Here is a 22,857-nt window from a genome sequence, read left to right on the forward strand (position 1 = left end):
ATAGAGAGTTGAAACCTTAAAGGAATGAGACGCAAGCATCCAAGCACACGACACCGAGCTGCACATTCTGCAAATTAACAAACACAAACGGTACACACTACACACATGGGCCCTGTCCAACATGTGCATGAGTTTTACAGATAGACAAACAAAAGCTTGTGGAACTTTCTGGGTTAGAGGTGTAGGGGGAGGGGTGTTAGAAAGGTGGGCATTGACCAGGTGACTTGTGGGCACTGGGCACCATTCCATGCTGAGCACTTCCATGCCAAGCTACCAACCAATGAGAACAAACCCCACCTACCTGCCCACTGTCCCCCACCAATGGGCTGGTTCTGTCTACCTGTCTGTCTGTAAACCAACCAATTAGACCACAAAATCAGAGCACACAGAGGAATGAATCGATTCAGACTGACCATTCATGCCTTAAGCCGGTCAGTGTGTGAGTGAGTGTTTGTGGTTTATAATACCAACACTTCAGTTTTACAGCCAGAATTATCTGGTGTGCATGTCAGAGGGGCAAAGTTCAGGGTACATTATTTCACAGACTTTTGCTATAACCAATGCATGGTTGCATATGTATGTATGTGTGTGTGTGTGTGTGTGTGTGTGTGTGTGTGTGTGTGTGTGTGCATTGTAAAATACTAAGCAGTGTTTCCCACAAGAGTCCCAATTTGACAATTTTGCTTTTGTTTTGGATTTTTTGCACAGACCTTCTGCATTCTGCATAATTATTCTCTGACTTTGGTAGTCACTTCAAATTCCATGAAAGAAAGCATGCCTTTGTATATCCACTCAACTGTGATGTGTTTTACCATTGGTAGGAGTTGTACTGGTGGACGTGAGAACAGTAGTAAACAGTGAAGCAGTTTAACATAACCACCCACCCCACTACCACCACAAGTATATTTTAGGCCTGTGGGAAATACTGCTGAGATCTCCGTTGATAATCTAAGGTGCCTTGATAATCGTAAATTGATTTAAAAGAAAAAAATCCCCCTTTTTCTCCCCTGTTGTACCTGTCCAATCACCCCACTTTTCCAAGCCATCCCGGTCGCTACTCCACCCCCTCTGCTGAGGCGGGGAGGGCTGCAGACTACCACATGTCTCCTCGAATACATGTGGAGTCGCCAGCTGCTTCTTTTCACCTGACAGTGAGGAGTTTCACCAGGGAGACGTAACGCATGGGAGGATCACGCTATTCCCTCAAGTTCCCCCTCCCCCCCAAACAGGTGCCCTGACCAACCAGAGGCGGCGCTAGTGCAGCGACCAGGATACATACCTACATCTAGCTTCCCACCCGCAGACATGTCCAATTGTGTCTGTAGGAACGCCTGACCAAGCTGGAGGTAACACGAGGATTCAAATCAATGATCCTCATGTTGGTAGGCAACAAAATAGGCCACTACGCTACCCGGACACACGAGAAATTGATTTTTGTTATTTAAATTAAGACTGTTCGATTTTCTTATATCTTATCTTTCTCTCCTAATTTAAGTAATCATGTACTTGTGTTTTTATGTTAAACATCCCAAGATAAAATGTCAAGTATCTGTAAACCTACTTGGTTGCCAATGAAACTTGAAACTGAAAACTAGCTTCATAGACTTCTTTTATGTGCAATGCATGGTGGTGTGTGTATTTTTTATTTATTTTTTTTGTATGCGTGTGTTTATGTCCTTACCTGTTGAGAGCTGGGACTGGGACCTCCTGCGTGTGCTGGGGGTGCGGGAGGTGGAGGACAGGGTGGAGCCAGCGCTGCTGGCTCGAGAGATAGGGAGGGGCACTGGAGTCACCGGAGGTGAGTCCAGCTGCAACAGGTCAAGAGGTCAAAGGTCAACACTGTGTTCCCCTCCTTAAAAACACTTTTTGACTGACTTTTTCTTTAAACAGCCTCCAACATCATCAACTCCTACCATTAAGACTTTCATTTCATCCGTTTTGTTTTTAACTGGGCTGACAGCAGCTGGGCATGCACACTGAGTATACTCATACATGGCGTTACCATACAAAATATAATCACACCTGTATTGCAAGATCAGACTGTCCCTCTCCTCGGCAGGCAGAAAAACTCTTGAATACCTTCTCTATACTAACGGCGTGGAGAACTGTAATGCATCGTGCTCTACCTCTCCAAAATGGTGATAAGCAAACTACAACTTGAACAGAATGCTGCTGCAAGAGGTTACACTGGTAAGCAGAGCTCACATCACTTCTGTCCTGCAGTCTCTGAATTGGTGCACTGTCATTTTTAGAGCAGACTATTATTATTCTTGTGCCATTTTTTTTTAACCCTTCCATGGGCTTGCTCCTAAATATATCAACCACATGTTTCCCTGTTCCTGGCAGAGCCTTTAGTTCTTTGCACTCTCCTCTCTGGAGCAACCGATCCCAATACATCTAGATTGCTGTACCTCTACACTGTCGTGGGTCGGCGAAGAGGAGGTGGAAGAATTTTCGTGTCTCCGGTGGGATGTGGCAGAACCCAGCTCGATGGTACGGACACGTTGGGCAAACTTCAGCGAGCACACGGACTCACTCATGTTGGAGACCAGTGGGGAGACCTGCACAGGGAGAGACTGCCTGTGTGATACTTCATTCAAGCTTGCCAACGTCTTATCACACAGCGCCACGGCATACTTGACATTTTTAACTGTCAAACAGCCACCTCATACATAGACCTGAATCACCACCTCTTCTATGGAGAGACTGACAGTTTAACACTCTACATACCAAAGTAAATTGGCACATAATAACAATAATAATAATTCTATTTATATAGCACTCTTCTAAAACAATGTTAAAACAAGGATTAGTTTCAGTGTTCCAGTATTCTAATCTGCAACCTTTAACACATAGTTATGCACTTGATGCTATATAATTATATTATTTTTGACATTCTTACTTATATTGTTTTTAATTTGTTTTTTCTTCTTCTAAGGGTTACAGTGAGCAATGCAAGTTTAATTCAAGCAGGTTAAATTCCCCATCATGCTAAAACTTACTTGGCAAAATGAAATGGATTCTGATCATTGGAAATGAATGAATAAAGAAAACAACCTAAAAACCCTCTCACCTGCACCATCATAAGCGTCTTGCTGTCTCCGTTCAGAGAGTCCTGCAGCAGGTAGGTGAGGCGCGAGTTCCTGAAGGGCACGTGGGAATGTTTGCTCCGCAGCGCGTTGATGACATCACCCAGAGCGGACAGAGACTTGTTGATGCACTGAGCTTCCCTCAGGCGGCTGCCCTCTGCTCCGGACTTGGCGATGCGCTCCGAGCCAGCCAGGTCTACCAAGTTCAGCTTTCCTGCAGCAAACCATGCATGCACTTAAAAGCCCAGAAAACCGATTTCTTTAATAAGATTCATTCCATATGAGAGATTCCACATGATGCAGTTTCTCTCATTGGTTTGAGTTGATCTAATTGAGGCATCTAACTAGGGATGCACATGAATGGATGAACGAGATTCCCACTGTCCCTACCTACTATCTAGCGAAACCACAGCCAAGGGAACAGGCTTGGCAGAATCAGTGGGGAAAGTAGACCCTGTTGAGCTTCATGTTGCAGCATATCTGTAAATTTTATCAGTGTCCCCTTTTCTTCCTTCACAGGATATGTTGTTTCATCTACATGTTCTTGAGTCTTTATTTCCAAATGATGTTACATTAATTTGCATTTATCTACACTAATTTATGCAATTTTTAAACCCTATTTTTCTGCACCACATGAGTTGTTTGCAAGGGTTCTCAACCTTGTTGCTGGGGAAGGTATGGGTTGCTGGTGAAGGTGGGATATACACTACTTTGATAGGCTGTCATTTAGTCTTTGAAATACAAAATCAAATGGTATTATTCTACATCAAAAATCGAATCGGCCTACTAAATTGTCCCTAGGTGTGAATGTGTGTGTGTCGCCCTGTGATGGCCTGGCAGCCTATCCAGGGTGTCTCCCCACCTGCTGCCCAATGACTGCTGGGATAGGCTCCAGCATCTCCGCAACTCTGAGCAGGATAAGCGGTTTGGATAACAGATGGAGATACAGTGCATCCGGAAAGTATTCACACCCCTTCACTTTCCCCACATTTTGTTATGTTACAGCCTTATTCCAAAATGGATTAAATTCTTTTTTTTGTCATCAATCTACACACAATACCCCATAATGACAAAGTGAAAAAGGTTGTAGAATTTTTTGCAAATTTATTAAAAATAAAAAACTGAAATATTGCATGTACATAAGTATTCACACCCTTTGCTATGACACTCAAAATTGAGCTCAGGTTCACCCTGTTTCCACTGATCATCCTTGAGATGTTTCTACATCTTGATTGGAGTCCACCCGTAGTAAATTCAATTGATTGGACATGATTTGGAAAGGCACACACCTGTCTATGTAAGGTCCCACTGTTGACAGTGCATGTCAGAGCAGAAACCAACCCATGAAGTCAAAGGAATTGTCTGTGGACCTCCGAGGTCCCGAAGAGCACAGTGGTCTCCATCATTCATAAATGGAAGAAGTTTGGATCCACCAGGGCTCTTCCTAGAGCTGGCCGCCCAGCCAAACTGAGCAATCAGGGGAGAAGGGCCTTGGTCAGGGAGGTGACCAAGAACCCGATGGTCACTCTGACAGAACTCCAGCGTTCCTCTGTGGAGATGGGAGAACCTTCCCAAAGGACAACCATCTCTGCAGCACTCCACCAATCAGGCCTTTATGGTAGAGTGGCCAGATGGAAGCCTCTGCTCAGTAAAAGGCACATGACAGCCTGCTTGGAGTTTGTCTGAAAGCACCTAAAGGACTCTCAGACCATGAGAAACAAGATTCTCTGGTCTGATGAAACCAAGATTGAACTCTTTGGCCTGAATGCCAAACGTCACGTCTGGAGGAAACCAGGCACCTCTCATCACCTTGCTAATACCATCCCTACAGTGAAGCATGGCGGTGGCAGCATCATGCTGTGGGGATGTTTTTCAGCGGCAGGAACTGGGAGACTAGTCAGGATCGAGGGAAAGATGAATGGAGCAAAGTACAGAGAGATCCTTGATGAAAACCTGCTCCAGAGCACTCAGGACCTCAGACTGGGGCGAAGGTTTACCTTTCAACACGACAACGACCCTAAGCACACAGCCAAGACAATGAAGGAGTGGCTTCAGGACAAGTCTGTGAATGTCCTTGAGTGGCCCAGACTTGAACCCCATTGAACATCTCTGGAAAGACCTGAAAATAGCTGTGCAGCGACGCTCCCCATCTAACCTTACAGAGCTCGAGAGGATCTGCAGAGAAGAATGGGAGAAATACCCCAAATATAGGTGTGCCAAGCTTGTAGCTTCATACCCAAGAAGACTTGAGGCTGTAATCGCTGCCAAGGGTGCTTCAACCAAGTACTGAGTGAAGGGTGTGAATAATTAGGTACATGCAATATTTCAGTTTTTTATTTTTAATAAATTTGCAAAAATTTCTACAAAACCTTTTTCACTTTGTCATTACGGGGTATTGTATGTAGATTGATGAGGAAAAAAAAGGAATTTAATCCATTTTGGAATAAGGCTGTAACATAACAAAATGTGGGGAAAGTGAAGGGGTGTGAATACTTTCCGGATGCACTGTATATATATATGCATATATAAGTATATAGATAGATAGATAGATATCTCCATCCATTTCCTCTCATTGGTTTGAGTTGGGCAGGACTATGTTTGTTGGAGATTGCTGACAGCAGGTAATTTTGTGACATGTAATTTACCAGCGAGAATTGGGAAAACGCCAACATCAGCTATGCCTTTACAACATTCATGCAAGACAGTCGTCGAGTCTATGCTGATCAAGAAAGTCAATTGTGAGCATGCAAACATTATAAAACAAGAAACAAGCACAACGTTCTGTAAATTAGACGTAGAGAAATGAAAGGCAATAGTCAGGTAGGTGTTATGATTATAACTGGCCAATTTGAGCCCATCTAACCTAATACTTAATCAAAATCAAATAACTAAAGTAAAGGAGAGAACCAAACCCACACCATTACATTCAACACAAAATCTACACTTGCCACAGAAACCTTCAGTGTTTGTGCGTGATTTAGTGATTGTATATTTTGTGCTGTATCAGAGTTCATGTGTGGGTGTTTGGCTTGGTGTATGAGTTTGTGAGTGTGTGTACGTGTGTGTACCTTGTGTGCTGTGCCCAGTGGCAGAGTTGAAGCCAGCCACGGTGATGATCAGGAGCGCGTGCGAGCGAGAGCTGTGTTCGTTCAAGTTGGTGCAGGCCGTTGCCCTGTTCATGTGACCCAGGTCAAACACCTGCAAACACAGACCAGCGGACGGGCTTTGTAAACGGCTGACTCCAATGTTGAATTCATCATCACACAAACAGAATGCAAATGCATGTATAAACACAAATGCATAAACACTCTTGGGAACAATGATCCTCATTGGTAAACACATAAGCCCTAATCTGAGGGATAGAGCAAAATCCCTGCTCGGGCACATTCCGATTTAAAAAGAGCATTCAGCTCTTCAGCCATGCACGTTTATAAATTTATATCCATCAACATTTATATCTCTGGTTGTTTAACCATTACATTTGGTGGTTTTTTGTTCTTGTTTTTTTGTGAGTATTTGGTTATATTCATTTGAAAATTTTGTCCACACAAAAATACAGAACCATTTACACATAAACCTTTGGAAAACACAGAAAAGCATTGTGGCTTATTTTTCAAGGAAAGGGGAAGGACAAGGAACAAGAGAACAGCTTGAAATAATTAAGCAATATCTTAGTTACATCAATAAATGCAAAAAGATGTGTCAGACAAGTAAACCTCCTATGAACTCTGGACAGTTTAAGATCTAGCTTGAAATCACTAAAGCTGCTTAATGTCTTAAGAGCTGCAGACTGGAACTTTATTGCCAAACATTTCCTTGTTAATTCTTTAATCTTATTGGAACAAAGTCTAAATTGTTGTTTCTAGAGAGGTAGCAGTGAAGATCCATACAAGGCAGAAGTAATTTAACTAACATGTATAATCTCATGTACACTGCCCGGTTCAACTGGAAAAGCTTATGCAACATCTTAATTTATTTTTTTCTTTTTAAAGAAAACTTACGTAACGTGATTTATAGATGACTGGGAATTATATAAAGTTTCTGAAAATTGGGCTATATGGGTACTAATATGTGCAAATATATGTATCAGCTATAACCCAGAGGGAGCTGAGCAGAGCTCTTTCCAGAGCTAGCAGTGCTCTATCCACATATAATGAAGCTTTTAGGAAAGAAGAGAAAAACGATGAGCTCTTCTCTGAATAGCTTTTAAGCCTGGCTCTGTCCAGAGATGATTATTCACGACACCCCGCAAGGTAAGCAACGGTTTGAGTTTTACTTTCCTGACAGTAAAGCACTTTCACACGTTTAATGAGTGCTTTTCAAACTAGCTGTGTTATAACTGGCATTTTATTTTTCACCAGTTGGCACTCAGCACGAGAGAAGGATGTCCATGTTATTTCCCAGCAAATTGGTGATACTGGGCTGGGTTCTGCTCCAGTAAGCGGCAGCAACATATGCACATTTAAAGAGTAACATCAGCCCAAGTATCAGCTATGCTTCACCCTTTTCTCATCTGTGAAAAATGTTGAAAAAGTGGAGGGGGTGGTTGGCTGGGATAGGACTGTTTCTGATCAGTAGTGGGAGAAACAATCATACTTTTTCTTTGCATGTGTGACGTCTTTGTGAACAAATGTACTTGGACCCATAAGAATTTTGGACTGCATGCTAATGGCAGTGGTGCAATGTTGGCAGATTTATTGCACAAAAATATTTGTGATTTCATCCAGAACTGATGTCTTTCAATAAAATGAACCCTGACATGTTTATTATTTTTTTTATTGTTACTCAAAAATGAGTTTACTAAAGCAGCAACAGTATGAAATGCAAAGAGAGTAGCTTTCAAGGCTATAAATTGTCTGGCTCCGTACTAGACAGTAAATCTAACACGCACATGTGTGCGCGCACGCACACGCACGCACGCACGCACGCACGCACGCACGCACGCACGCACGCACGCACACACACACACACACACACACACACACACACACACACACACACACACACACACACACACAAGCAAGCTCTTTATGTCTGGTCCTGTCCTATCATAAGCTGGTCTTATTCTTTGCCTCCACCTCTTTTACACCGTCATCGTCCGTCTTCTATATAGTTGAAAATTTCCTTTTAAATTGTATACTTGGGTTTGTTTTTTGTTTTTTTTCATGCTTACCATTACCATTCTGTCATTGTTCTCGTCTTTCAACCTTTCTGGGATCTACTCTGCTCTTGTACTTTGTAAAGCGCCCTTGAGCTCTAAAAAGCCATCATACCAATAAGACTCATTATGGGTTTTGAGCCAACTGACCTTTTTGATGTCCTCTGGGCTCTGGACGTTGTACTCCGTCAGCCCCGGGACATACAGCTGCCCGCTGCCATCAGGGTTCATTTTAATGTCCAGCTTCTCATTTGGGTTGTCGCCCAACAGGTTTCTGGTGGACAAAAAACCCCATAACAAAATAAAAACAAACTCAAGTTTCAGCACAACAGATGGGTGAGTGGGTGGTTTGTTTCATCTACAAGACGTTAAATTGGTGAAAACAGTTCAAGGAGTTTCGCATTTTTTGATTAATATTTTAACTTGCCCTGTGGACAAGTGATTATATTTTGCATGAGCACTGCCTCTTGACGCAAAGATTGACATTCACCCTCCACTAGCGCAACGCATTTGTTTTGAAGACACGAGTGAAGGATGGGGTGGAGTTTTTGGAAAAACAGATGTTTGCCAAGATATACAGCAGTGAGGTAATGTGTCACTAATTGTGGCTGCATGTCCCGTTTGTGTGCTGTAAAACATTTCATTAAATTTCGCAGAGAATCCCACCCGGACACAAGCATTGGGAATCATTTTACAGCAAAATCTAATCTTCTCTCCGATGGTCACATCTGCATTAGGCATCAGAATTAAGCAGTCTGATAAAGCGACTACGAGAAGGTTTTCAGTGGTTATTCAAGTCTAGCTGCGAATAATAGCTTCATTTGTTCTGGTTATCCAAACACGTCTAGATAATCTGGAGGGCGATATGAGTGAAGTGGGTACCAAAGATGGATCCTATTTAGAATTGGTGACACTCCTGCCAAAAAAATGAATTACAAACCCCCCCCCCCCCAAAAAAAACCCCTTATTCAGTGAGAATCCCTTCGTCGTGGTCTGGAACATTGACTCATACAGATGTTCGGGTTATGTAACAGGGATAGAGAGAGGGTGGAGAGAGGAGAGAATGATGTAGAGAAAACATACTTTGCACTCAACAGACTGTGGGCATTTAAAATAATCCACCTTTACATAACTGCTATTCAGTGCACCGGAATGGGCTTATCTCACAAACACAGATGCACAAAAACTGTGACACGGACCGCTTAGCTCTGAATTGCATAACAGAAAAAAAAAAGAAAAAAAACTCGATTAAAGTTGCAGATATCACTTAATGACTTTCTCAAAGCAGCACTATTATAACGCAACCTCTATTTCAGCTATGGTTTGCCAATACTGGAGGGCTTGTCATGCTTCAGATGGGTTCAAGGTAGAGACACGGACCTTCTCAGGTCATTCAAATTTGATAATGTAAAGAGAATCAGGTGCAGAGGAAATGCCTTTGTCGTTGTCTTTACCGTAAGGTCTCGTTGTAAATCTCCACCATGCTGACTGTGATCTTGTAGTCCCAGTCAGGTGCTTTCTCTGTCACCTCAGAAAAGAGGAGTCGGAGAGCCCGCTGATTGATGCCGGGGTCCCCAGTCACACCCTAAAGAAAGAGAGGAAGTCAGACAGTTAGTGTCTATAAAAGGTAAGTTTCAGGTTTAAATCATTGGCAGCGAAGTAAGTTTGAACACAGGAATTTGTCTTAGCAACATGCTAAACAAAGTCACAAGGGCTCAAACACAAGTGCAAAAAAAAAAGAAGAAAAGTAAAGAGTATCTGATGATATAAATGTTGTTTGTATGATCACTTTTCCCCCCCAATGTAAGTTTTAAACCTAAAACGAGGTGCAGAAATGTAAACATGAATGCTGAGTTGTACCTCCATGGTGTAAGTCTTTCCTGAGCCCGTCTGTCCATAGGCAAAGATGCAAACGTTAAATCCATCAATGCAGGACGTCACCAAGGACTGGACCTCCTGAAAGACCTGGTCACCCATTGTAGGAAGGAAGGAAGAGAGAAAGAGAAGGAAAGAAAGACTTGAGATCGCCGTTTTCCTTACGATTACCAATAACAATGGTGTTCAGAGGTGCTGAGAGTGACTGACCTCTTCCTGTGTAGCCTGAGGAGGGAACACTTTGTCGAGTTCAAAAGTCATTACTTTGCCCTTGTTGGAGAGGTAGAAGACTGCGTCGTCCTCCGGGTCAAAACTGACCATGCTTTTAGTGTCAGCAGAGTCCTGCTCCTCCGGGCTGACTGGCCGAACACGGCAGAACACTCTGATGTTACCTGAACGACATTGGACAGGTGCCTCTTATTCTTATTCTTATCATTCAGTTCTGTCATTAGCCACGTTTCTAAGTTGTTTTTTTGGAATTTTCCCCCTTTCCCCCCCAATTGTATCTGGCCAATTATCCCACTCTTCCAAGCCATCCCGGTCACTGCTCCACCCCCTCTGCCGAGGCGGGGAGGGCTGCAGACTACCACATGTCTCCCCCGATACGTGTGGAGTCGCCAGCCGTTTCTTTTCACCTGAGAGTGAGGCGTTTCACTAGGGTGACGTAGTGTGTAGGAGGATCACGCTATTCCCCCCAGTTCCCCCTCCCCCCCGAACAGGCACCCCAACCGACCAGAGGAGGTGCTAGTGCAGCAGCCAGGACACATACCCACATCCTGCTTCCCACCCGAAGACACGGCCAATTGTGTCTGTAGGGACACCCAACCAAGCCAGAGGTAACACAGGGATTCGAACTGGAGATCCCCGTGTTGGTAGGCAATGGAATAGGCCGCTACGCCACCCGGACACCCCCACGTTTCTAAGTTTAATCAAACTTGGGTACAACGGTTAGCAAAATGATGAAAAATGTGAATTAGGTGTTTCCATTAGCTGGTTTTAAGTGAATAAATAATTTGTGTGTGTGCAAAACTGCATCATCAGAAACGTTCAAGAGGAAAACAAAGGTTTGAAAATGACTACTTGTTAAATAAATAGAAAAACTGTTTCAAGTTGACATGTCAACTCTTCCAACTTAAGCCAATGTAAAGAATATGCAACATCAAGCCCCCCCCCCCCATACTTGGCGTTTCCATTCAGCTTTTCTTATTAACAGCTATTCACAGCATAAAACAGTTTAGTCAAAATACTTTTTTCTCTAATTCTTTACAATGTCCCTTCACATCATTCTGAATATTCATAGACTTTACCAAGTTTTTTTGCTTTAAAGTTTTCAGAAGAAATCCAATGAAATGTCCCATCATGCCATATAGGAATTATCTTACAGAAAATGTTACTTTTTCCCAGATTTACCTTTGAGGCGTACCAATTCATTGTGGCATTTCTTCCTCAGGTTCATCTCTCTCTTGTATTTACGCAGAAGCTCCTGATTGGTACTGCTTACCTCACTTATCACCTGGCAAATCTACAGGGAAAAAACAACAAAACCAAAAGACCATAAAAAAGGAACAGTTTTAGTTTAGAACAAACACAGATAGACACACAGTCACACACAAACACAAGCACACACACACACACACACACACACACACACACACACACACACACACACACACACACACACACACACACACACACACACACACACACACACACACACACACACAGCCTTGCCAACAGGGTCTCTCACCTCTTGCTTGGCCTCTGCGATGGCTTTGTCCAGCATGAAGGGGAAGTCCTGCACTTGTCTCTTCAGACAGTTATAATCACAGGTTAGGGTGCGCAGGGCAGGTTGCAACGTCAGCAGGTTTATACGAACACCTGCAGAGGGAGACGTTGAGAGTGAAGGCGAATACAGAGCGTTGCTGTGTATGTTTACCCGAATAAATACACATCAACGTCAAAAACAGATGCTTCAGTAATCCAGTTCAGACCTGCTAAGTTCTCGTGCACCGCTTTCATCTCACTCTCAGCTCTGATGAAAGCCTCCTCGATCACACGGTTCTTCTCCTCCTCCAGGTTCTGCATCTCGGCCTCCAGCTGGCCCTGGGCCCTCTCCATCTCCCCTTCGTACACCAGGATCTACGATGACAGGAGAGCTTTAAGGTTTCAGTAGAATCTAGTCTCGGAGGTGGACGTTGAAGGGGGTTCACCAGTCTGGGTCCATGGAAGCCTTAAGTGTGAAGAGCTTGAAGCTAGTTAAAAGCAATGCCATTGCTAATTGAACCATCATCTAAGTGCCCTCGAACTCAAAAACTAGCATCACCACTGACAACTACAACTGCTTAGGAATACTGAACGTAAAATATTAGATTTGAAACAAACTAGGCTGAAAGCTAAACGCTATTAACCCAGTTATGATGGCTATTAACCCGTTATGATGGCCACAGTATCCTCAACCTGCCGAGTCAGCTAGGACCTGATCTAAACTGAACATTTCAGTCTTAATCAGGTCTGATGTAGACTGAATCATGACGAATCAGATATTTAATAATCAGCTAGCCACCATCCCATGGATGGTCTTCTACAGGACAGGAGGGGAGGGGGCTTTCCCTCCACACCCACACACATTAATACAAAACACAGGACAAGCTGGTACCACAAAGGTATGCAAAGTCTGGGAAGCAGGAGGGGATGTGTACATATGGGAAGCACTGGGACACAGGTAGTGCTACTGGGAAGGAATACTGGCAGAACTGAGACTGTTCACGTGACAAACTGGTAGAGGTCCATAATCTCACAGGTTCAAAAGGTTTTCACAGTCTGAAATCACTTTTAGGTATCAAACCAAAGATATGACAGATTTCTTTATTTCTCTCACCTGATGGACCGGTAAGTCCAACAGTTCATTGTTTAAAACTGAAGTAAGGTTACATTTCAGACTAAAGCAACTTTGGATCCTGCGAGTGCCAAAGCCTGAGACTGATACGTTTAATGATCAAGTCCCAGAGAATTTACATGGGTAGGGGAGGGGCCAACCTTGGATAACCTGTGAATGACCTCGCCATTGCCTCTGCCGATAGCCTTGGAGAGCAGGCCACAGAGACGGCCTCGGTCCATAAGCAGCTGCAACCAAAAATGCATGCAGAGAAAAACGGATTAACTATGGGGCTGCAGGTATGGCGGCGGGGTATTTTACATCTGACTTCAGAGGGGCACATTGGATTCAGCTGTTGGTGACAGAGGAATTTCTGCACCTTCAGAGACAAGACAGGCTAACGGGTGCCTCAACGGGACAAGCAAGAAGAGGAAAAAAAAAATTATTGTCTGGAGGGTTAATCCACATCAACACTACAGGTGGGTGTGTGTGTGTGTGTGTGTGTGTGTGTGTGTGTGTGTGTGTGTGTGTGTGTGTGTGCGCGTGTGTGTGTTTGTGCGTGCTACTACCTGTGTTCGTAGCTGAGCGCAGGTCCTTTGGGATTCGTGCAGCTGTGTTTCCAGCTCTCGGAGGAGCTGCCGTTGTAATACCAGCTGCTCCTGCAGGGCGGCATTCCTGGCCTGGGCCTCAGACAGTGCCTTCTGACGCTCAGCAGACTGCACCTCCACCGTCTGAGTTACATACTGGACACAAGCATATAGACAACAAAGAGACAGTGGCAAAATAAGAACTCAGGTTACTCGCGAGACACCAGACATTTTGACCAGCCAGTCACAGCGATCTTTCTCAAACACTGGGTCTGGCCTACCTCCCCAAAGAAGAATCATTTTAGAATAGCAAAATCATTACTCTTGCAATGCAGGATGAAATCAGCTGAAGTAATCAGCTGATACATGCCTGCCTGGGTGCTGCGACTGCATCATGTGGCTTGTGTGATATGGCTTCCTTGACACAACTACCATGAACCACTGCCAATGTTGTTGTTCAAAATTCTGCTTACAAGTTTAATTTGCTGTAACTGACTTGCAAATAGGTCTGGCTTGTGAACATGAGAAAGCTTTTTCTCCCTGTTTGTTTTTTTCTTTCTTTTCATTCTCATCTCCAGACTCCTCCTCACCTTGACAGTTGAGCGCGCCACTGCCTGCTGGGTCAGCTGCTCCTCACAATCCCGCAGTCGGAGCCTAAGTCTCTGCTCCACCTCCCCCTGCTGATGCTTTGACTCATCCAGCTGCCTCTGGCTCTCCCTGAGCTGGTGCGTCGACTCCTCCAGCTGTCGGTTGAGGGCTTCCATCTTGGAGGCCTTTTCGTGGAGCTCACGCTCCAGCTCAGCCAGCCTCCTCTCCCTCTGTCTGGCCTGGCTCTCCCAGCGAGACACCTCTCCACGCAGGGCCTCCACATCCTAAAACAAATGTTATTTATAAATGAACAACCTATGTTGACAGGAAAAAAATAGTGTTTGTAAGTGTGTTTTACGCTGTGGCCAAGTAATAGCACAAAAGGTATAGATGTGTGCCCACATAAAATGTTGTATGTATGTACATTAGACCTATACACACAGGAATGATTCTGAATGATGTTATGAAGGTGTTTTGGATTAACCCTAGACCTGTAACCACTGGATCAGCACGGTGGCCGAGTGGTTAGCACTGTTGCCTCACAGCAAGAAGTTGCTGGATTCAAACCCCAGGCCGCCACAGGTCCTTTGTGTGGAGTTTGCATGTTCTCCCTATGTCTGCATGGGTTTCCGCCGGGTGCTTTGGTTTTCTCCCACCATTAAAGACATGCATGTGAGAGTTACTCCTGTCTGTGCCCCTGACCAAGGCATGGTTAAAGAACTGGAGCTGGTCCCCGGGCATTGCACGGCGGCTGCCCGCTGCTCCTAGCTACACGGCTAGGATGAGTGAAATGCAGAGGATGAACTTCCCCACGGAGATTAATAAAATATTCTTCTTCTTCTCTCGTGGAAATAGCAATAAGTGTCAGTCAAAGAAGCTTCTGTATAATCTAGGTTGGTAATCTAGTGACAACTTTTATGACATTATGTGAACCCCAACTCATCTGTGTCTCAAGGGGAGACAACAGCAGACAATCCATGTGCGTGAGGGGCAAAAAGGGCTGTCTCTAAAACCAATCACAACACACACACATGCACACACACACACACACACACCTGGCTGTGGGGACAGTCAGCGCAGGCGGAGGCCTCTGGAGACCCCTGCGTATGAAGCAGTGTGGTCTTGCATGACTTCAGCTCCTGCTTCAGCCGCTCATTCTCAACCACCAGCAGCTCCAGGTGCTTCTCCAGATCTGTCGCCCCCTGCAGGGTCAGAGAAGAACACACAGGCATGAGAGACAAAGCCAGTTCAGTGCCGAGCCATTCACCGTCTTTTCAAGCATACGTGTCAACATATATAATTGACATTAAAAGCTCCATCCTGGGTGTCCTGGTTGATAAAATGAAATAAGCAAACATACCATGTTGTCTCACAATTAAAAGAAACACCCCTTTACCCAGTCACTTTCTATTGTCCTATCTCAACGTAAAGAAAGTGCCCAAAAATGAACAGTAAAAAAAAAAAAAGGTCCTATTCCTACCATACATCCTGTACACACACTTCAAATTGTTGTTTCACTAAAAAGTATGTCACAGGTAGAGTCTTACACCTGCGATAACGGGGTGTGTCGGTAATCTACAGGGCGGAGGGAAGGAGCCGACTGGGACATTCCTGGTGCCACTTTCCCATGTGTACCGAGGAATGTGGGCCAGCTGGGCTTTCAAGGACAGCTTTCCCTCCCTTTCTACCCTCATTCTTCAGCCCCACCTCCCCTCCCGCTCCCTTCTTTCCTCTCAAGTCAATATCAAATGTGCTTTATTAGCATGAAATAAAGCAGGACTTACTGCAAAGCAGTCAAATGCCAGTTCAAATGAGTGTAACTTAACTTGACAACATGACACCACAAACATTGAAATTTGCAGAAAAGATGCCTCAACATATTACTCTAACACTCAATCACACTCTCATACACACACACACACACACACACACATCTCTTTCTCGCTCTCACCAGCTCAGAGCGCAGTCTCTCCACCTCTTGGGTCTGGTCAAGCAGCTTTTCCTCCAGTTCCTCTACCTAAAAACAGTCATAAAAAACAAAAACGCACATCGTTTTAAGTAACTGGCCCATTGTCATATATGCTACTATGCATTCTATTTTAATCTGTGTGCATGTTGTAGATTCTCATGATTTCTTAAGCTGAACACACATGCTGGCACAGAAGTTGAGAAGTTGAGTTGGCACAGAGTTGAGTCAAGCATCAAATTTCAACAGTGCCATTTTTAGCACTGTTCTGCAAAAAGGGAAAATACGAATCTTCAAGGAGCGTTGACGCTGGAGAAGGGCCCTTCTTGATGTGAGTCAGGTGACACAGGTGTGTTCTGCACTTAGCGTTAAAAGTTTGGAGAGCAACTCCACTTGAAGGCACACAAGAAGGCAGTGAAGTTCAGGTAGTCGATAAATCTAATTTAAGCACTGGAACAGCATAAGCCTGAGGTTGGATTTTTGTTGAGCCAAGGATGTGTTCATGGGTCACTTTCCTAAAATACCAACATCCACAGTAGTGAGCAAGGTCACATGGTCAAAGCTTCAACATATTGTATGTCACTTAGGGCACAGTATGTATCAAATTAGTGTTGATCTATCACTGCGTTTGAGACAAGTAGTCATGGATTGTGATGATTTATTGAGCAAGAATCTAATATGGGAAGTATCAGCGGCAGCATAGCACATGTTGACACAGATGAGAACAATAATTAGAAGGAAACATATGGGTTGTTATTGTCACACCCATTGAAAGGACATTTGCAATATTTATCCTCAAAATCTGTACGGGCTTTATCAAGTAATCTGCATGCTCACATGGTTCGGTTTATTTTATTTATTTTTTTAATCACCTGACAAACTGCCATGTGCACAACTAACAAACAGGTTCCTTTTCATTCATTTTAATGGTAGATTTTAATACACATGAGCTAGTTAACACCTCGCCCACACCCATTTATCTTACTCAACTCATTCACCAAATAGGAATGTAAGCCAATGCAAGCATTTAATGACATTATGACTCACCAACATGAGTCTGATTTTGATAAATGATGACAGTAATGGATAAGGGATCATTCTTGAGTGTACATAATCAAAGTCTAGATAATCATGCTCCTTTAAATGCAGTTTCTCAGCAATATCAAACAGGGCCACAGTAGTGACAGTACATTGTTAGTTTTAAACGTAACACACAAGAACCAAGGGGGTCTGACTGCAGCACTGACACTTTCAGGGGTAAACAGTTTCACAGGTACAGCCATTTAAGTAGTGGCAAAAATGTGGGGCTTAATTCATTGTGGCAATACAACTTAACCCTCACTTATAAACTCCAGTTCTTAAAATAAGGGATTGGGAGGGTGAGACATCTAAACAACATCAAACTAGAAAAAAGAAACAGTGCAGCATGAGGGATCAGAGCTGTCGGCCACGAATATCAGCCAACGTAACCTCAGATATCTATCTAGCTGTGAAAGCCAGGTGACCTTCAGGTAACTGGATGTAAAAGCTACAGGCCAAGCATATGCATTTATGCATATTTTTTGTTTCAGTCTCAATAATAATAGGTTAGGTTAGTCTTTCAAATTAATACTAAACTCTAGGTCCCGTCGATGGGAATCCCACACACCATTTTACCTGAAAGCTTTTGCACCCATCTACCTCATTTTGGGTTTGCTGTATTTACCGGATTTGAAGACTGTAACCGGAATGTGATGTGAATGCAAAGCACCCTGGGATAGTAACTGATTAAGGGCTATGCAAATAAACTTTACTATGATAAAATATACAGCTAGTGATGGAAAACATGGTTTTTTGCTCAGTAATAGACAGACCAGTTGCAGATGAGAGGAAGGAAGTTAGAAGTTAAAAGGAAGGAGAAGGTTGTTGCTGCAAAAGCCCACACCAGTTCTGTTGGCAATTCCTCCCACACCTAGTCTAATTGATCCCCGAACAGTTGATTATTTGAATTTAGATTAGGCTGCTTATGACAAAGGGCTAGAGAGAAGGGAGAAAACACACTTTAGCATTTGGCATCATTATTAGACCAGCCATGTTTCCCACTCAAGCATGAAAACAAATGCAAGGTAACTTTTGAAGCGTAGAAAAAACCCCCCCGTCAAATGCAAATCAAGTTTGTTTCTTTCTACCATTGTGAAGTTACCCCAAACAATCTCCCTGAATGCAGGGTGAGAAAAGACAAAAGATGTGAAAAGATTCAAGAGGAGAATAGAGAACAGTTGACAAGGTTTATTTGCCATCTCATACTTTTTATATCAGGTCAGCCTTTATACTTTAAGTGACTTTTTTTATTGAGGGAGATATTATGATTTCTCCATTTAACTTTTACAAAGTTCACATAACAACAGCTTTATGTAAACATCGATACTAAGCCATCTGGGTGGATGACTATAACTTTGCAGTGTGTCTCTAGCGAGGCATACCTGTGTGCGCAGCTGACAGATGAGCTGCTCTCCCTCTGGACATCCAAGACACTCAGCAGCTCGCTCACTTGGCCTCTTCTGGTCCTGTGGCTCGGCCAGGCTTTGGACCAGCCTCAAACCTGAACACACACCTGAACACACACACACACACACACACACACACACACACATATACACACAGCCAAAACAGTTCCGAAGATGTACACAGTCACCCATTCAAATACATGCATACAAAGACATACAACAAAAACCACACAAATACACATTTTAGACTAAGACTCATCTGTGTGATCAATTCACACATCAAGTTACTATGTGAAAGCCAAATGCCCACAGCCCCAAGCATCTACCTTGACCTCAAAGTCAAGTGTGTTATGATGGACCTGTACTAACAAACTAAGAATGCATTTCAGAGTCCCATTCAATCTAATCAGTCATGTAAATAATTATCTTTCTTAAGGGCCAGGTAATCATTCAATGATTATATAAAGGAAGTTACTTGAAAAACACTGAGCACTAAAAGCTACAAACCTGAAGATCAACATTTGTTTTACTTACTGACACCTATGGTGACACGTGGTATTGCAGTGGTGATGGGCCACCTAAAATCCCATTTTGAAATGAAACAGTCACCAGTGCTGTTGTGTCAGTACCTTCCCCAACCTTGCAATGTCGCTACGGCGGGCGTTGCGGACTGTTCGGATATTCCACTTTGCCGTTGTGCTCACAGTCAAAATATTTGAACTTTGACCCCGTTTGCTGCTAAACTGTGAAAGTGTATCCAATTTGATTACAGCTTTGTGTCACATAGTATACAAGCAGCTTAGGCTCTACATGCTCGGTGCTCAGCCAGAGCAAATACCAAAGTTTTCTGTTGCTGTAAACTGCACTCTACCTCCTGGTGAACAAACTGCATAATGACACTGTGCAGTCACGGCTGCACTGTCTGTCCCCTTTCCTCTCACCGTTGGACTGATCAGAGACCAGCTCCTCCTGCAACACGTGGACCACACTTGACTTCTGCTCGTGACTCTGCTGCAGTCTCTGGAGCAGCAGATGTCGAGAAACCTCTTCACCATCCAGACGAGCCTGGAGAGTCTACATGTGCGCGCGCGCACACACACACACACACACACACACACACACACACACACACACACACACACACACACACACACACACAAACACACACATACACAGAGGAAAACATTAAGCACTCTGACACATCACACAATCATGTGTGACTAAGACTCAAGACTTATTGACGCGTTTCTACTGCCAGAAGGCACCAGGACCACATGATTTTAAAGTACTGCATGGATACAAATGACTGTTTACTATATCAACAGACCTCTACATCAATACTACAGCTCTTCTAGGATTTCTGGAAGCTTATTTGCAGCCTACACTCATAGGTGGAGAAGAGATGAGGAGGAAAAGAGAGTGAAAGAACAGAATATTAGCAGAAGGATGGGTAAAAGGAGAGAAGCTGACACTGACTGACAGACATTGAACAGAAACTAAGAGTAAGGAGGAGGATGAGACCGTTATGTGGGCGGACGTCCAGTACGACCAGATGACCTTCTGCAGATGACAGCGGGATGGAGAGGGAAGAACAGAATGAAGAATATGAAAAAGGAGAATGAATCGTGGCAGAAAAGGGAGAAGTGAAAATTGAAGACAAGCATGTTTGAGCTCCTAGGACGTAGCCTCTGGCGCACGGTACAGAGTCCTGTCTTACATGACAAGGAGTTTCAGTCTCCTTTTAGATGATATTTTGCAGTTTTATATTAATTTCATAATGGTCTCTTGCACATTTGGTTGCGATCCACTGCGTTCTTTAGTTGTTACTGTTGGTGTGGGTTTTTTTTTTTTTTGTGCAGTGGATAATTCCTTTTTTTGTGGCGTTTTTAAACTCCTAGCTGATATTAAACTTAACCTAGTGGGACAATAAAGACTTGAACTGAAAAAGAGCAAACAGGGAAAAGAATTGAAGAAAACAACATAAAAATGCAAAGCAGCCTGGAGGTCAAAAGAGGACAGGCTGTACTGTAACTTGTGATAGAAATTTTACCACAGTGTAAGGATGCTGGCATGGGAGAATTAATGCTAAAACTGATGTTGTCAGAGTAAACCAGCACTCTTGTCATCTTTGATGTGCAGGAGCCTCAGTCAGCTAATGTCATTTTGGGCTGTGCTGATGTCAGCTTATGAGTCAGCACTGGATCTGTCACTGCGTTTGCAAGTCCAACTGTTACCTTGCTACACTGGAAATGGTATTTCACTGAGCACTATGGAATAAGCAACAGTTTGATCTTCATATTTTACAAAGATGGCTAACAATGATGTAGAATATATGAGTGGATGCATTTGTCCTCGAGTATTTTGATGTTTTGGCTCCATACATCACAAAAATGTACATTTCATTGTATTTCTATGTGCAGTATGTGCTAAATACTGATTGAGTGACTGATCTATTACAATGAATGTGCAGTTCACCGCACCTTTAAGAGCAATTAAATGTTACTTTAAATTTTAATTTGTGGATATTCTCACATTTTTTCTAGTTTGTACTGACCTGTCCGACTGTAGCCAGAGGTGATTGGTTTTAAGACAACACAGGAAGCATATCTTCTGCTAAGTTTTGATTAAAAGAAATTATTAATGAAATGTTTTAAAACGTGACTTTTCGCCACTCTGTGTAATTCAATATTTTAGCAAATATTAAGTATAAAATACCTTTGCTATTTTCTGATGTGATGTTTTCATTGGACAGTGTGGTCTACATGCATTTGTCTGTGGAAGCACAGCCCACAGAGCTCTACTGAAAACATGCTTCAAGCTGTGGCAGATTCAAGCACACTGGAGCAAAGATTATTGTTTTGCATCCTACCTGAACGCTCGGCTTCCATGGGTGTAAATGAGAATCATGATTGCTTTTGCATGAGAAAAGTGTCTCAATGTTTATTGGACAGAAGCCTTTCATAAATTTTTGTCCCCGCTCAGAAGCTCAGCTGACTGATGGACCATTCAAGGGGGCTGGATTGGTAATTGGATAATATCAGCAGGAGTTTGTGATTTAGAATAGACTGGCAAGCAGATGTATTTTTTTCTTTTCAACTGACAACCCCACCTCAGTGACCCAACTAAAGCTGGTTAAACAAGTCAACATTATCCAGAATTGTGGTCACATCCTGTAAGAAGGTTTCACCAAGATTTGCCAGACTTTAGACTCAGAATACCTAGGATTTTCTCAAAGTCTGCTTTTACCACCATGATTTCAATCAAACATGTTTAATATTAAGTTTAAAGGCCCTATGCTGTACTCATGCAGAAAGAAAAGGAATAATTCACATACGACTAGATGAGCCAGGTTTCAAAAAGAGCGAGAATTGATTTAAATATTTAATTTTTAGTATTAAATAATTGACAACTGTTCTTCATCTGTGTCAGAAAGCAGCAGCCACCGCTGACCGTAGCTCACCTGTATAAGTAATTGCTGGCTAGGAGGATTGGTTTGTGAGGGGTCAGAGGTCAGAGAGGGGCGCTGTGAAAAGACTCTTGTGGGCAGCGACAGGTAGGTGCCATCTTCCTCACCATCACTCATCGGGAAGTCCACTGAGCTTGCTATGGGCACACAGGAGGGATAAACAGTGCTGAAGGAGACTGAAGACAACAACCCTTGATGCTAGGATTGAGGGGTTGGTTCTGAATTGTGTTGCCTGGTAAATCCACCCATCCCTTCTGCCGTCACGATTTTCATCCCAACTGAATCAACAAACTTCTGTTCACGTCTACCTCCTTCCCATGCTCTCCATGAATGGCTTTCTAACCTGTCACTAATCATGTCAAGACCACTGTTTGCCATGGAAACCAGTGGAACCAGATTGCGGGTGATAACACTCGGTGACACATTAACCTCCAGACGAGATACAGTGAAAAACCAATCACATGCACACAAAACACAGATACTCTGTGTGGGTACAAATAAATACTTTAGTTCCCCACTCTTATCAACTTGAGAACAATTGGCTCACTGTACAACCACAAGCACCAATAGAAATCCAATCTTAAAGTATTAAGCAGAGTTATGTGAATGGACATCATTCAAGGGCAGCACGCATGTCACTGAAAGCAAATCTTCTTTATTCTGGGGAAACACTAAAACAAACAAGTGCTCATTAACTTAACCCGTTCAACTTACAGCATTCGAGGATGAATTAGACAGAAGACCTACCTATACAGTCTAAAGTTGTA

At 43.3% G+C, this 22,857-nt stretch overlaps 1 protein-coding gene across 2 annotated transcripts in view; it reads right to left on the reverse strand.

The window, feature by feature from the left end:
• kifc3 (kinesin family member C3) overlaps positions 1-22,857 on the reverse strand; it is a 53,613-nt gene that overhangs the window by 1,907 nt on the left and 28,849 nt on the right. Inside the window, exons 3-21 of one of the 2 annotated variants that reach the window (XM_056278178.1) lie at positions 22,085-22,227; positions 19,566-19,698; positions 18,601-18,731; positions 16,124-16,189; positions 15,228-15,374; positions 14,175-14,456; positions 13,567-13,740; positions 12,114-12,261; positions 11,870-12,000; positions 11,533-11,644; positions 10,333-10,514; positions 10,108-10,212; positions 9,702-9,832; positions 8,398-8,521; positions 6,158-6,287; positions 3,074-3,303; positions 2,412-2,561; positions 1,682-1,808; positions 302-348 (exon numbers count right to left, since the gene is read on the reverse strand). In XM_056278178.1, coding sequence (XP_056134153.1) covers positions 302-348; positions 1,682-1,808; positions 2,412-2,561; positions 3,074-3,303; positions 6,158-6,287; positions 8,398-8,521; positions 9,702-9,832; positions 10,108-10,212; positions 10,333-10,514; positions 11,533-11,644; positions 11,870-12,000; positions 12,114-12,261; positions 13,567-13,740; positions 14,175-14,456; positions 15,228-15,374; positions 16,124-16,189; positions 18,601-18,731; positions 19,566-19,698; positions 22,085-22,227 — 2,693 coding nt within the window. The remainder of the gene's footprint in view (positions 1-301; positions 349-1,681; positions 1,809-2,411; positions 2,562-3,073; positions 3,304-6,157; positions 6,288-8,397; positions 8,522-9,701; positions 9,833-10,107; positions 10,213-10,332; positions 10,515-11,532; positions 11,645-11,869; positions 12,001-12,113; positions 12,262-13,566; positions 13,741-14,174; positions 14,457-15,227; positions 15,375-16,123; positions 16,190-18,600; positions 18,732-19,565; positions 19,699-22,084; positions 22,228-22,857) is intronic. The other variant, XM_056278179.1, reaches the window with a different exon arrangement.

This window comes from Lampris incognitus, chromosome 4, assembly GCF_029633865.1.
Source record: "Lampris incognitus isolate fLamInc1 chromosome 4, fLamInc1.hap2, whole genome shotgun sequence".
NCBI lineage: Eukaryota > Metazoa > Chordata > Actinopteri > Lampriformes > Lampridae > Lampris > Lampris incognitus.